This window comes from Epinephelus lanceolatus, chromosome 3 (assembly GCF_041903045.1).
Source record: "Epinephelus lanceolatus isolate andai-2023 chromosome 3, ASM4190304v1, whole genome shotgun sequence".
In the NCBI taxonomy this organism is placed as follows: domain Eukaryota; kingdom Metazoa; phylum Chordata; class Actinopteri; order Perciformes; family Serranidae; genus Epinephelus; species Epinephelus lanceolatus.
Window position 1 is genome coordinate 36,026,789 of NC_135736.1, and position 14,593 is coordinate 36,041,381.

General features: G+C 43.1%; 1 protein-coding gene across 1 annotated transcript; it reads right to left on the reverse strand.

Moving 5' to 3' along the window:
• Window positions 1-1,269: 1,269 nt before the first annotated feature.
• tmem132a (transmembrane protein 132A) lies at window positions 1,270-12,771 on the reverse strand. Its single transcript, XM_078166312.1, has 14 exons — window positions 12,466-12,771; window positions 10,498-10,589; window positions 9,695-9,921; window positions 9,378-9,590; window positions 8,832-9,037; window positions 7,436-7,576; window positions 7,047-7,304; window positions 6,810-6,962; window positions 6,104-6,299; window positions 5,880-6,023; window positions 5,401-5,603; window positions 3,761-3,980; window positions 3,488-3,679; window positions 1,270-3,279 (listed from the first exon to the last, which is right to left on the reverse strand). The coding sequence occupies exons 2-14, from the start codon at window positions 10,577-10,579 to the stop codon at window positions 2,332-2,334; spliced, it is 3,183 nt and encodes a 1,060-aa protein (XP_078022438.1). The 5' UTR covers window positions 10,580-10,589; window positions 12,466-12,771; the 3' UTR covers window positions 1,270-2,331.
• Window positions 12,772-14,593: the final 1,822 nt, after the last annotated feature.

Here is a 14,593-nt window from a genome sequence, read left to right on the forward strand (position 1 = left end):
CTCAAAAACTCTCCTAATTCTTATTTATAACAAAGACACTGGATAATATATATAGTTATAATACAGTATCTTTTTTTATAAGAAAATTAATCTTCCCCAACCCTCATCCCATTCTTTACTAAAACTAGCGGTATAAATTGTGGATCTGAGAGGACCTGAAAATCCCTCTCAACACTTCCTCTCCACTAAAACCATAATGCCATATCCAAAAACTTTGAGGCGTCGACATTTTCTCTCCGATTTCCTTTCCCCCTCAGCAGCGGGTGATCACCATGGCCAGAAATGCCAAGAACTCATCTACATACAGATTGTGTCCTCTTCCATGGAGTCCACCATGTTGTTTCTACAGTAGCCCAGACAAACCAAACATGGACTCTCGATAGGGCCAACTGCATTTTTGCATCAGCCAGCGTAGTTCATTCCAGAGAGACAAAAGAATTAAGTAAAGATCTGAGCGGCAGCAGGATAAAGTTGGAAGTGGGAATGACGTCACCTCCGAGTTGACAACAGTTTTTGCATTCCAGATGGCAATGGTGGACAAAAAACATGGACGCCCGCAAGAAAGCCTTTGTCGCCCTTGCACTTTCGGAGTATAGACAGCTTCAAAACCATCATGCACTCCAACTGATGAAGGCCGCAGATGAGGCTGACCTAATGTAAAACAAATAAGATAAAATTGCTATAAACAGTACTTTACCAGAGTGTTTACTCACTGTGACATCTTGAATACGTAAGTCGGGGTTGATGCGGTTGCTCCCGAGTTTCCGAGTTGGAAATCCGATTTCACTGTGTGTTTGAGTTTAAACTTTCGACGGGGAACTGGGAATTTCTGACCTCCGAGTACAAAACGAACACACCATAAATCCCCCCATGAAGTCAAGACACTGGTAGTGGTGGTGGCGGCTGATGACTCTGAGGCTGCTGACTGCTGAGGCGAATGAGGCTGATGAATCCGTAAAGACTAGGTGGTGATGGGGAGGTGGAGGGCACACATAACTGCAGCAAGAAAGAACTACGGCAGAGAAAGAACCATATTTAAAATGAGGAGCAGCAAGAGATAAGATATATATGTCTCCACACCAAATTTGCTGCCATGCCAGAAAAAGAAAATCATATCAGTATCACATTATAGTGTGAAAGTGTATTGTTGTGACAAGATGTTTTCCATGTTATGACAAGATATACTTTTTATCTTGTTATATCATGAAACACATTAAAACATGACTTATATTGCTCACATGAAATGTTATAAAATGAAACTTAACACTGTTTTAATGTGAAATGTATGTTTGAATGTGTGGAGAACAGATAAATTAAGGAATATGGCTCATTTACATGGTCTGATTTATGCCTGGGTTGAGATCCTGCTGTTAATAAGCAAAGTGGTTTATAATGACAAATCAGTGACAAATGACACTACCTCCAGAGGGAGCAAGTTTCTGTGGTTAGATTTAGGAAAAGAAACATGGTGTCGATGTACCTTGAATGGACTCAAAGTTCACACAGTTCTGAACATCGGTGTCCTGGGGAGAGCCCCGGGGTAAAGTCTTGTATTTTAGGACCCATCCACCACCCCAATCTTCCTCATGACAAGCCTGCTGTCTTCTTTATTCATTACTTCCGTCAGCTCATTTATCATGTGACTGCAACCTTCCCAAATACGTGGTATATACATGAATTACTGGATCATTATATTGTAAGATAAGTACAAATTTGTGGGCATTCATTTTTAAAGGAACATTTACAAACAGTGCATGAGAACAGCCTGAGTAACTGGTATACAAATGGTCTTTCCTGCAGGTAGAGTATTCCTTTAAGATGTCTGGTGAACTTGGCCCCTGGTCTGTGCCACAGAGATTTAAAAAGGTGTGTAAAATGTGTAGACTTAGGAAATTGAAAATAAAAGCTGTTATCATTGAGACAAGCATCCCTCCTCTATGGCAGCTCCAAGAAACACAGTCACATAAACTCATGACAGAAAAGGACAAACTGATGGAACCCACAATCCAGATCACACACATTATCTGCTGCTTCCTGAGCTTGGCTCTGAAGATATGAAATGAAATGTACAGATGAAAGTGCAACACATAGCAGCCACATCAAATAGTGTTGCATCACTTGAAGAAATGCAACAACATTTCCCAACAGCCTGAATAAAGTCGTGGCTCCACTGTGGGTAACACATAACGGTTGAGCAGAGTTCACACTGTAAACTGTCTATGACAGCGATGCTGTTGTTCATCTGGTAGTGTTATATTGTGATAAACAGGGTGATGACATGTTGTCACAATAATCCCTTCATGGTCCTTGTGAGTTCAGCCTGCGAATGTATCAGCAAATGATCTCTACTTCTTTATTGTCCACCTCATTCTGCTGCTTTATATTGTCTTCAGCTTCTGCCTTCTTCCTCTGGTCTGCGTCCTTGTCCTCTACCTCTTTCTTCTTCTCCTCCACCTCTTCTTCCTTCGCACCTTCTTCTAGTCCTCCCATCTCCTCCTCCTCCATCTTTGTCCTCCTCCTGTCTCGCAGGGCGCAGGGCAGACAGTTCGCCAGGAAGAGGATAGCAGAGAGACAAAGCAGTGAGAGGATAGCACCCACACCCACCTCCAGCTCTCGAGCTCCCTGCCCTTCCACATCCTCCTCCATCCTCTCTCCTTCTATCTCCTGGCTCGGGGAGAAGTACACAGTGCCCTCCTCCTGACTTGGCATCAGCACGGCTCTTTCCAGATTGTTCTGACTCACCATCCCTCTGTTGCCCACCTCGTTCCAGTTTCTCTTCCCATTTATTTTGTCATAGTAGTCACTGCTTACATTCTCATTCTCCTCCTCATCGAAGTTCGATGCATAGACGTCACTATCTGACTCAACCAGTGTGTCTGAAAAGTCAAACTCAAACTTCCCGCCCTCCTCATCCTCGTCCCCTTCTGGCTGCAGGTAGCCCAGGTCGAGGTTAACTCTTATCCAACCGGATCCTTTCGCCAGCCTTCTGGTCCCGCCTGCTCCTCCTTCTCTTCCAGTGTCCGTCCAATCTCTGTCACCTTCACTGATAGAGTTGGAGGTGACTGGCTGGTCAGCGCAGGTTGAAACCAAAAGTTCTGCACGCAGTAAAGGCCCGCCACCATCGCCCTGAGCAAAGATGCGTTGGCTGGGGCCGGGCGCCACCACAACCACAGACTCAGCCAATGAGGAGAGACGCAGGAAAAAGGGAAGGTCGTTGAAGGAGGAGAGGAGGGAGGCAGTATCGTCACTGAACTGGAGCCAGACGCTGATGGAAGCCTCCTGGAGGAACACAACAGGGTTATTACTTTGTTACTTTACTTTAAATAAAGAAATAAACCGGTTATTTTCAACCATCAGCCGACGGTAAATTCTTAATTAATGGCCACAACACAATGCTTTTATTTGAATACCTGCTTTATTTAAGAACTTAAGGTGCCTTTACAATGTTGAATTTGTGTTCCCACATCATTAAGTGCGTCTCTCTCACCTGGTGATGGTTGTACAGGATGTTGTATGCTGTGACTGTTGTCGTGACGATGGAAGGGTGGGTGGGGCTAGCTGTGAGGGACATGCCGAGGCCGCTAACCACCTGCACAGAAAGGTCCCCGGGGGTAACAGGCTCAGAGGTCACAGTGACGTCACATCTGCCTAGCACGCCATCCCACTGCTCAGAGACAACCTGAGAGAGAGAGACAACAGGTGATGATGATGATGATGCTCAGTAAATGAAGAACTGAACTGATGTACAGTTATCACCCACATGAAGTGATGTCTTTCCTGGTCGTAAACCAATCAGGTCGTTGTGGTTGCCGAGGGAAGCCACTCGAGGGTCCTCTACTCTCAGCCAGTTACGGACCAGCTCTGTAATGTCCACAAACCAATCAGATGAGCCCAGGAGGTGCGTGGTTCTGCTCTGAGAGTCCTGAGCAGTGAACTGAGTCAGGACCTGGATTGATGAGCGCTGATACACTGGCACACACCTGAAGAGACAGGACACACGTAAGAAATCGATGGCCTTAACATATTTCTGAGTGTCTGTGAGACAGTACACAGATGTACAGGATCATGCTTGTGTTACCAACCCTTATGTAATGAATAGCAACCTCAGATGTCGGAGGTCACAGCTTCAACAGGACTGAAAGGTTTCCTGTGGAGTTTCTGACCTCTAGTGGCACAATGGAGCAATTTTTCTATGAGTGGTTCCCCACTTTGCCTCTTGTGCATGTGCACATACGCGTGGGCAACATAAACTTCTGAACTACAGGTGACGGTAGTGCACCAAGTTTTGCAGCAATGCTCCAGTGAAGACAGGGGGGAAGACTGCAAGTGTGTAAACATGGATGTAAACAACAGATTTAATGAAATACTTTCTTAAAACTATGTTTACATGCGCAGAATATTGCAGTTTTTGCCCCATTCCAAAAAAAAAGACATAATTTCTCCGAAGCTGTTTACATGACTGCTGAAAATAAATATTCCACCAACATTCTCGTTTACATATAGCTGGGCATTCTCCAATTAATGTGATTTAACATGTTGTTTATCATCAATATATAGAAAAGTGTGGAATGGCTGAAATCGCTTGTCATTTTGCTTTTTTCGATCAAAATAGGTTTGTTCAACCGTGCAAACACAGCCTCATTTTATTCCTTCAAATACCTTGTTGAAAGGGTCTGTGGTGCGATATTCGCATGTATCCAAAAACCTACTGATATCCAAGTCTTTGGTAATGTTTAAAAGTGGGTGTGTTTCTATAAGTAATGTGGGCTTTTCTTTGGGGCATGTATCTCTACCTCAGCCTTGCAAACTGTTGGCTAGTTGGTTTGTTTACAATGCATCCACGACAACGCACAGAGGCGACCAAAAACAGGAAAGAGGCTGTATATCACAAATTGTGGTAAAGACCCCTGGTGAGATGCCTTTTCCAAATGGCATGTTACACGTCCAAAGAGTATTCTTGAACCCCAATAATACCGGCATATCCCACATATTTTAATCGGAAAAAGGCCTAATTTGGAATATCCAATTGGAGTATGGTGTTTACATAACCTATGTCAAACTCAGAATATTTGGAATATTCAGAATAAAAGTGCATGTAAACATAGTCATTGTTCCAGCTTTAGCTAAAACTGTAGTCCATAAAGTTTAACATCATGGTTGTTCCTATATATCCATTTGCTCATTTGGACCCTCTTTGTTGAAAAGTTACAAAAACAAGTGATTTTTCCTTTTTTGGGCCAGAGAATGCTTGACACTGACTGATTTAATTACATACTTAAAGGACATACTGAGACTAAAGAGAACTTCCTGGTAATGTTTGTGTCCAGTGAAGCATGTAGAAAAAAGCTTATAAAGAAGCTAAATAAATCACAGTGAAGACACCTTAGGGCTGTCTCCTACCCTTTCTTTGTGAAGTGGTTCCAGCCATCGATGACGTTGAGAATGGGGTCTGCCAAGGACACTCGCAGGGGCACTGAAGGAGCCCACACTTCCACACACACAGAGCCATAGAGCGCACCTAGTTGAAACTCCACCACTGCACAGGTGTCACCCAGCCCTGACTCACTGCCATCCACAAAGAGGGTTGAGCAGTCGCTGGACACCTGCGGTCACGATGGAGACAGACAGAAGACAAGTGGAGAAGATTCCAATCTGTGTTAAGCTGAGCTGATGTTGAACGCTAGTCCATTCTTGACCTTGTAAAAAGGCATCTGAGAAAAACTTTCAGTCTTCAAGATCCACTTAGCAGCTTAGCAGAAAAGGTTTTTTTTGCTGCTAAAATCGTGTGGACAAAAATGATGTTATCCTTCTGAAGCTGGGCAACATAATTAACAAGCATACATGTTTTTTGTTTATTTTAGGCTGGTCTTTTGTCTCACCTTGACAGTGTTCTCGTTGGCTGAGTGGCACGTGACTGCAGAGGTGACGTCTGACACCTTCCCATCTTGGTTTATGGCCAGCACAATGACAGGAAGTGACACCGGCTGGTTGGTCAGTATGGCTGTGTTGATGATGGTGTTACTCTGAGGATAGAGGATCAGAAAAAAAAAGTTTAAACAGATTGATTGGACTGATCTTTAATGATCTCGAATGGATGAAGTACCTCTGTGATGGGAGCGATGCCAAAAATCTGTCGATCGGCAAATGAGAAGATGCTCGCTGCTGCCCCATGTGGTGATAAGTGGTTACTTCGCCCAGAGAACTCCACCCACCAGCTGGCAGAGACAGTCATGGCAACACCGAAGCTCTGCCTCAGGCCGTCGACTGACAGACACACCACCTGCTGGAGTGAAGTGGGACTACAGGGCGACAGATATCTGAGACTGAGCAGCAGCCAGTGTATTCAGGTATTAACTTTAATACATCAGTATATAAGTTCTTTAAATCCAAACTAGAAGCCATGAGCCAAGAGGAGGTGCAGAAGTCTAGTTTTCTCTCAGACCACTTGAATTACAATATGCTGAATGTTTATTATGGGATTTTTGCCCATTGACGCCAAAATGAAACTGCCTATCCCACCTTTAAAGTAATTGGATGCCCCCAACATCAAATGTCAGAAGTGTTGGAAATGGTATCTGGTATCTGTTTAAACCTTTGGTTACCTGAGAGGTAAAATGTGCTAAAATAATTTTGCTTGCTATTGCTTTTTTCTGTTTTAATGTGTAAGTGCTGTCACTATGGTTACATGTGTTGTTTTCAGTTATCACAGGATTGGCTAAAGATACTATGCCCCTTTGCCTGTCTGCATTTTTTGAGTGCAATGGTTTGCCGACACACTGAACTGAGGTGGAGTCAAACTCATGACCTACTTGTATGCGTGCTTGGGTGTGCTGTGCTTGTGGCAGACGATGGACACCACGTCATGTTTGGCGCCTTGGCTTTTCTCCAGGGTCACTGACCACAAGTCAGAGGTCAGAGTTCTTTGGGCCACCATTGACACTAAGCCCTTCTTCACCTTCAGCCTGAAGGCACAGACAGATTCTTAATGTGAAACTGCAAGAGTGTGTTGGCATTTAGTGACACAGAATGAATAATTTTGTGTTTACCTTATAACGACAAACTCAGCACTGAAGTTGGCTCTCAGATTCACCGACACTTTGATTGGCTGTCCTGTGAGGACTGGACCTCTGTAATAGCGAATCATGACATGGGGGTCCAGGCTAAGCTCCTCCTCCCCCTGCCCGTTCAAACAGGTTTCTTCTTCTTTGGTCCTGCTGTGCTCTCTGTCAGCCATCTCCTTCAATGTCACTGCTTTGATATGGATGAGCTGCCTCTGGGACTGAGCCTCTCTGTCCTCCACACATCTTGGTGGATGGTACGAGGAGATCAGCAGATGTAAGAGAATGACAGGCAGAAATTAATTGCTGGGCAGCAATGAAATAACTGAAAACTAAAAAGAGTCTCTCTACATGTTTCCATATTCTCTCTGACATACCGTGGTGGTGTCAGCATTAGGTCGGCCACTGTGTCGGAGGAGGAGTAGTAAAGCTGTATTTGGTTTCTTATGGGAATGCGACGGTATCTGAGGGCCCATGGGACGTACCCCTGGGTGTCACCATCAACACCTGGATGGTATCTGAATGAAGGCATAAATTAATCTTTCACATAGGCAACTGATTAAACGATCATGATAATCCACAACTCACAGAGGAAAAAGGAATCCAAGAGAACTGCTTCAAACACACCTGTCCATGCTCAGTTTTCCTGTTATAATCAGACCTCTTCCTCCTGCCTAAACATTACAGGCTTCGTGCAACACTTTCATGTCCTTATTTCAAACTCTAACTTTTTACTGTGAGGTTTGCGCACGTGATTGTTCCAAGTTGGAATCAGCAAACTCTCTTGACTGCACAAACTTGTTGCAAATTGCTTGTTTCAACCTAATAAAGGCCACCCGTGCATTAGGAGGCTCTTGGGCTGTTGCTCAAACTAAAGATTTCTGTTCTTACTTCCTCATTTCTGTTCACCTGCCAGCATGGACACAAAGTGTACTGAGGATGATCTCTCTCAAACTAATCAGTGCTGTTCAACTAAAAACCAAAATTCTGGCGCTGTATTGCCTATTTCTCACCTAAAATGTTTTCAGAAACATATCGTAGTGTCCTGTTTAGCTGTAATGTGAGAGTTTGTGAACGGGAAATAAGCACTATACTGTTTCCTGTATTGTGGAAATGGAGGCTGAAAATACTCAGATCAAACAGTTAAATTAAGCAGTGCCGGTCAAATATGAACCAAGATTCTATCACTGCATTGCCTATTTCTCATTTTAAATATTTTTAGAAACATATTTTAATCTATATTTTATCTGTAATATGAGATTGTTTTTTACCAGCTGGCTAACATACAAGCTCACATTATGTCACCAGCTGGAGTGTTTATTGGTTCGGAGCTGTGCAGTGCGTTCTGGTAGGTTTAGGTTTTCTACCTCTTCTACCTTTTCCAGGTTTTTTTTTTATTATATAGCACCAATTTCAAAAGTGTTTGCACAGAGAGCCCATATTCATGAAAAGACCAGCAGTGAAATACCTCTTTACGCAATTAGTGCCCTGTCACTCTCTTACTGTATGCCTGCTGCCACATTGTTCACACTGAAGCTATGCATGCCACTGATGAAATCACATGCTGTTACTGCTGCTAATATTCATACAGCATATGGAAAACCACTCCTTCACCAAGCGTCACTTCCTTGTAGGGAGTGTCGAGGTCAGAGCCAAAACACCAAATATTAATTCTGTACATTTTCTACTGTCATATAATAATCCATTGAGTTGACTGACTGAAATGAATGAGTGGACTAATAAATGAATAAACATTAAATCTTTAGACTTTACCTTAATGAAGGAGAAGTCGTATGGTAGCGGTTGACAAGGTTGCCATGGGGATATCCCCTCCGCTGTCGTTCCCGCTTCTGCACCCGACGACGAGGGTGAATGTTACTGTGCCAGTTGTCCAGATCTTGATGTGACTGGTTGGTGTGTTGATCCTCAAACCAGTCATTGGGCAGTGTCAGAGTTACCACACACAGCCCTAGTGGAGGCTGGGAAGAAGTGAGAAGGACAGAGAGAAAACACTGAGTTAAGATCAATGTGATCTTGCCTCTACTTATCGTGTTTTGGCATAAACACTGCAACTGATGTTGTTTGCTGGTCTTGAATGTCGGTCTCCTGCACTTGCTGGACCTATCCACCACCTCTCCTTCCCACCCTAAGCAGACTTGCTTGCTCCTTATACTTTGCCAGTAGTAGCATCTAATAATGATGCAAATGGGTTTATATTGGAGTTTGTGAAAAGCCACAGATGCTAACACATTCGTCACTGTAATGACACCAGGGACACAGCCCTGAAAATAAGACCAGGCTTCAGAATCTGGACTTCACCTGTGTGATACAGGAGGCCTTGTGTTCCTCTGTCTCCTTGAAGGCATGCAGGGTGATACAGGTCCCTCGATTGTTGGTGTTGCCCCTCTTGTGGAACAGTATCCTCACCTTGAATCTCTTCTGCCCGTCCTTATCCCTCTCTGTCTCCACATGCTCTGAGAGGAGGGAGGCGGACAGAAGGGGAGAGAAAGGGAGGACAGGCTCTGATATGAGCTGTGGAAAAACAAGGAGATGTGTAAATAGTTAGCTTAAGCAGTTCATGTAAAATGATCGTACATTGGCACCCACAGATCTCTGTCCTTTCCTTTTTCTCTTACCTGTGTGACTGAGTAAGGGCCAAATGAAGCCTGGAGGCCTGGTCTCAGGGTCCGGCCAGGCTGGGGCACCATGAACAGGCTCTGGGAGAAGGAGAAGGGGCTGGAGTTGGAGAAAAGAGGCCCCAGCTCTGCCTGAGAGAGTGGGAGGAACTGCCAGGATGGAGGAACAACCGACATGTGGACCGGCAGGGAGAGGGGGAGAGGGGGCTGCAGGAGGGATGGAGGGACTGAGGGAATTAAGGATTGTGAGGAAATGAGAATCAAAGTGTGAGAGATTAAAGCGTTAGAAAGTCAAGAAAAATTTTGGCCCAAAGACTATTTAGTAGAGTTGTCTTGAAACCAATACTAGTATCAGAAATGCCTTCAATACTGTCTGAAATGCTGGATCGGGTATCAACGTGTATGTTAGTCTATGAACTGATCTGATACCATAAAAAGTAGTTTTAGCTGCGGGAATGAGGAGACTGAGACAGGAGAATAAGTCCGATGGCAACTGGTAGACAAGTGGAGAATGGAAGTGAACAGGTTTGGGCAAGTGAGAATGTAAAATCTGGAGGTGATCTTTTAAGAAAAATGGTGCAAATAGGACAATTGTGTGAATTGTGTGAGAATTTATGGCTGAAAAGAGCAGGATACAAACAACAACAATAACAAGTGAACAGCATCAAAATTGGAATGAACAAGAAAGATTTCCCAGAGATTAATTAGAAATGTTGACCTCTGACCTCCACCCTATGACTCTCTAAATTACAGACAAAAACAAAAAAACAAAACAAAAAACAATTAATATGTTAAAGACTCACCTACTGTGAAAATCCAAAAGAGCAGCAGAACGCTAGCTCCTCTTCTGTCCCGGCACACACCGGCCCAGCTGACGTCTGCCATCACTACAGACCTGATGTAACACAGTGTCATGTGACCGCTGTGAATGAAATTGATGGAAACTATTTTGTATTCAATATTTCTGTCCAGTAGCACTAATTCCACCACTGATTAAGTTTTGACAAGCTTCTAATTAGCCATGCTAACTTGCTTAGGATGTTTTAGCATGTTAACAATACAATGATGGATGATGCCCACATACTACAGTAAGGGTACCTAGCTCAGTTATGGTTGGATTCACAGTCACAGTGTCATGGATGCAGAGGCCTGAGATAAGGGCCAAACAAATAAAAACTAACTAGGACAGATTTTCAACATGTGGGTGCAAACAACATTTCAATCAGAGGCCTTGTCCCCCAGTCCTACAGTTCTACTTGTCTTACTGATTGGTAGGCCCTACAAAGAGCAGATCCAAGGTGCATGTTTTGCTCTCTATGTTAGTGCTAAAAACAAAGATGCTCAAAATATAGTGAAAATTTTCTTTGGGCCCCAGAAATGTTCATATTACCTCTGCTTATTACCCCACACCCACAGTGAAAGACAATCCAGCGAATTCACACTACGTCATCAACCTGGAAGTTAGGCATTTTGAAGATACTGAACGTAATCAAATCAACTGAACCAAACTCGCAACTGTTTTTGATTATTATTGCTAATTTATTGCCATGTTCTTGGCTGTGCTAATCTTCCAGATTGGGAAATGCACTTGGAGTACCACAGATTGCCAAAAGCTATTGCAAATCAATGAGAAGAGTGTCTGAGGAAAAGAGGTGGTTGGAGTTGGCCAAACTGACCTGGATTTCTGACTCTTTCTGACAGCAACTCTTAATTAAATTAATGATGTAAGGCAAGCATATTGATACTGAGCTGTTGTTTCTTGCATTCTTGGCTGAATTTCTGATTCTGATCTCACTCCATAGCCTACTACAATAGTACAAGATTTCTATAGTTTCTGTAAAATGTTCTTAAAATGTAGCTTCAAAAGTGTGCTATATTGAAATAAAAGGCAGAATTGTTGGGTCGTCACTCTAAGATAAAGAAGCCAGCTTGTAGGGATATATTAAGTGTAGCTTTTCAAAATATTGCACCCTTTCCCGCTGTCAAAGTCCTTCTCTGTAAGTTTTAGCAGCTTCCACATGTTTTTCTGACCTTCTTTGTGGTTTAGACATCCTAAAATTGGCTTACGTTGACCACTCAGCGTGCAACTATTCTGTTATTTACATCCCGTACCTCAGTATTGGTCGTGCATCTGGGTTATACTGACCAAACTGTGGGTGCAAACACTTAGTGCCAATCAGAGCCTCCACAAGTAACATCTTAGACAGGGACGCTAAACTAGCAGACAATATTTACAGGTCAGTGTCTCCTGTGAACATATACACACAGTCACACACTCATACACCTCAGCTGGGTGGAACTAGGTTAAATCCAGACACTGTATGTTCTGCACAAGATCAAAGACCAGACAGTAGAACATACAGCTAAATATATAAAATGTGCGTGTTATGCACATGTTCCCAGGAGACAACAATCACTGTGAACAGGTCAGATGATACAATACAGTTAACATCCACACACACTCACACACACACACACACACACACACACACACACTATGTTGTATCTTGTACTTCTATATTTGTGAGAACTCTCATTGACATCATGCATTCCCTAGCCCCTTACCCTAACCTTAACCATCATAACTAAATGCCTCCAACTCCCCTTATCCTTACCCTAATGAAAACCTGAACCGGCCTCAACCAGCCAAAGTGTCCTCAAAAATGTCCTCTCTCTGTGGGTTAAAATGCATGGTCCTCACTATGTATTAAGTACAAGAACACACACACACACACACACACACACACACGCACGCCTGTCCTTTCACCCACCTGTATCTGTCTATTTCAGCTCCAGATTACATCTTTTCCTCGAGGCATTTCCTAAACAGGCAGCTCCCTCTGTCCTTGCTCAGAGCCGCATCTCTGCTTCCAACAGGAATTTAAAAAATACTTCACAACAAAACCAAACAATTCCAAAAAATAATTTTCTCTCCCGCTCTTCTTTGCTGGTCTGCTGCTGCTGCTGCTCCTGCATAAACCCTCTCTCTCAATCTGTCTCTTTCTCTGCCCTCCCTCTCTGTGCCAGATTCATACAATACAGATTATTTATTCCTTTAAAACGGTAAATAATCCTCCCCCTCTCTCACTGTTATGTCCCCTCCCCTCCCCTTCTTTATGATCTCACGTTTTTGTTCTTATAGGTTTTGATTCTTGCGTTCTTGCTTCCCATCCTTGCCCCTCCCCTCTTAGTTACTTTCTCTGTTATCCCTCCTCCCTGTCCCTGGATATTAAAGAGCAAGGACTAGACCTTGAACCTCTGACAATCCAAACCACTCCAACAGGACATCTGGCTTGATAACCGCCAACTGCCAATCATTTCATGGTCAGATGATGCTCCAGCTCAGCTTCTAACAGCAGATATACACTAGTCTTCCATTGTACTTTATATCCACTGCCAAAAATAGAAAGGACAAATGGTCAGACATTAACATGCAGCTCTTCTCCTTCCTGTGCATACTGTTAATGACCTAAAAAGAGAACCATAGATCAGACCTCAACGCCTTAACTCTTTTTCTGTCCTCCCTCTATCAACCCAACCATCTCTGTTCATATATATATATATATATATATATATGTGTGTGTGTGTGTGTGTGTGTGTGTGTGTGTGTGTGGTGTATGTGTTGTGAGAGCAGCAGAAGGGGCTTAGTGGACAATGGATCTGATACAGAGAGGAGCTTAACAGAGGAGAGAGGAAAAAATGAAAAACAGCATCAAAATTTCATTAAACAGACCTCCACCTACTTACACTGAACTCCATATTTTCAAACCAGTCCTTGTTAATCCAGCACTCGTTTTACATTACCTGAGATTGAATTAATAGTAATGGAAAAATTAAAGCATTGCAACAGCGCATAACCAACTCAATCACCAGGTTAGGTTAGGTTTAGGCACAAATACCATTAGGCTGCACGTTCATTCTGACACGTGCTACTGTACCTGACAAAGTTTGAGGTGGCAGCATCCACCTATCAAGATCCAGGGATATCTTATCTATAATTTCTCATTTAATATAACTTATGAAAGTCATGTGGTATGATGGCGCCTAGGCCACCTAAAACATAAGGCCGCTCAAATCTGTATCATGTGAATTTAAAGCCAAAGCTTGACAACATTTACTTTACATCCTGAGAATTTACCCTATGAGGCCAAGCAGTCCATCAGTCTTGGGATTCAATTTCTAAGTACTGACAGATACAGTAACACATCATCTGCATATAAGACAATAATCTTATTAAAGGTTGAGATGCAGAGGAGAATGCATGCTGTCTCTGCAGAAACCCATGTCCTAACTAAGTTATACCTTATTGTGATGGAGAAAATGTAGCTGTGATGATTCTGTCACAAACAGCAACTTAAACAGTCATGAATCTAACTTTGATGGCTCTTACATGCCTCACAAAGATCATGATGAGGGTCCTAAGTGAGAGTGGAATAAAACTTATTCAAACACAATCATGTCCCTCTGGTTGGATGACAAATGCATAATGAAGGATATGTCAACTCAGCGTGGTCTCACTCCCAAGTCATCAAATACAGACTGGTCAGTGGCCCATCGGTGTTTGACACCAACGCACAGAGGCACACTTTAGCGGCAGTATCAGTGAATGGGCAGTGCCATTTGTTGATGGTCTGGGCAACTACAGAAGTATAAATAGCGAGGGGGGAGGGGGATGGGTCAAACAAACACCGGACTTTCACCTAGGTGCCCACAGGACGTGTTTTGTGTACAACCAAACTTCAATCAAGTTGTTTTAATAATAATGAAGTGTGCTAGTATGTGTTGCATACAATGCTAATGACGTATGTCACATGACATGTGATGCAATGTTACAATACAGTAGTAACAAGTGTACTTATTATAAGCCAAACCATAAAGCTTTTTCTAAACCTAACCGCG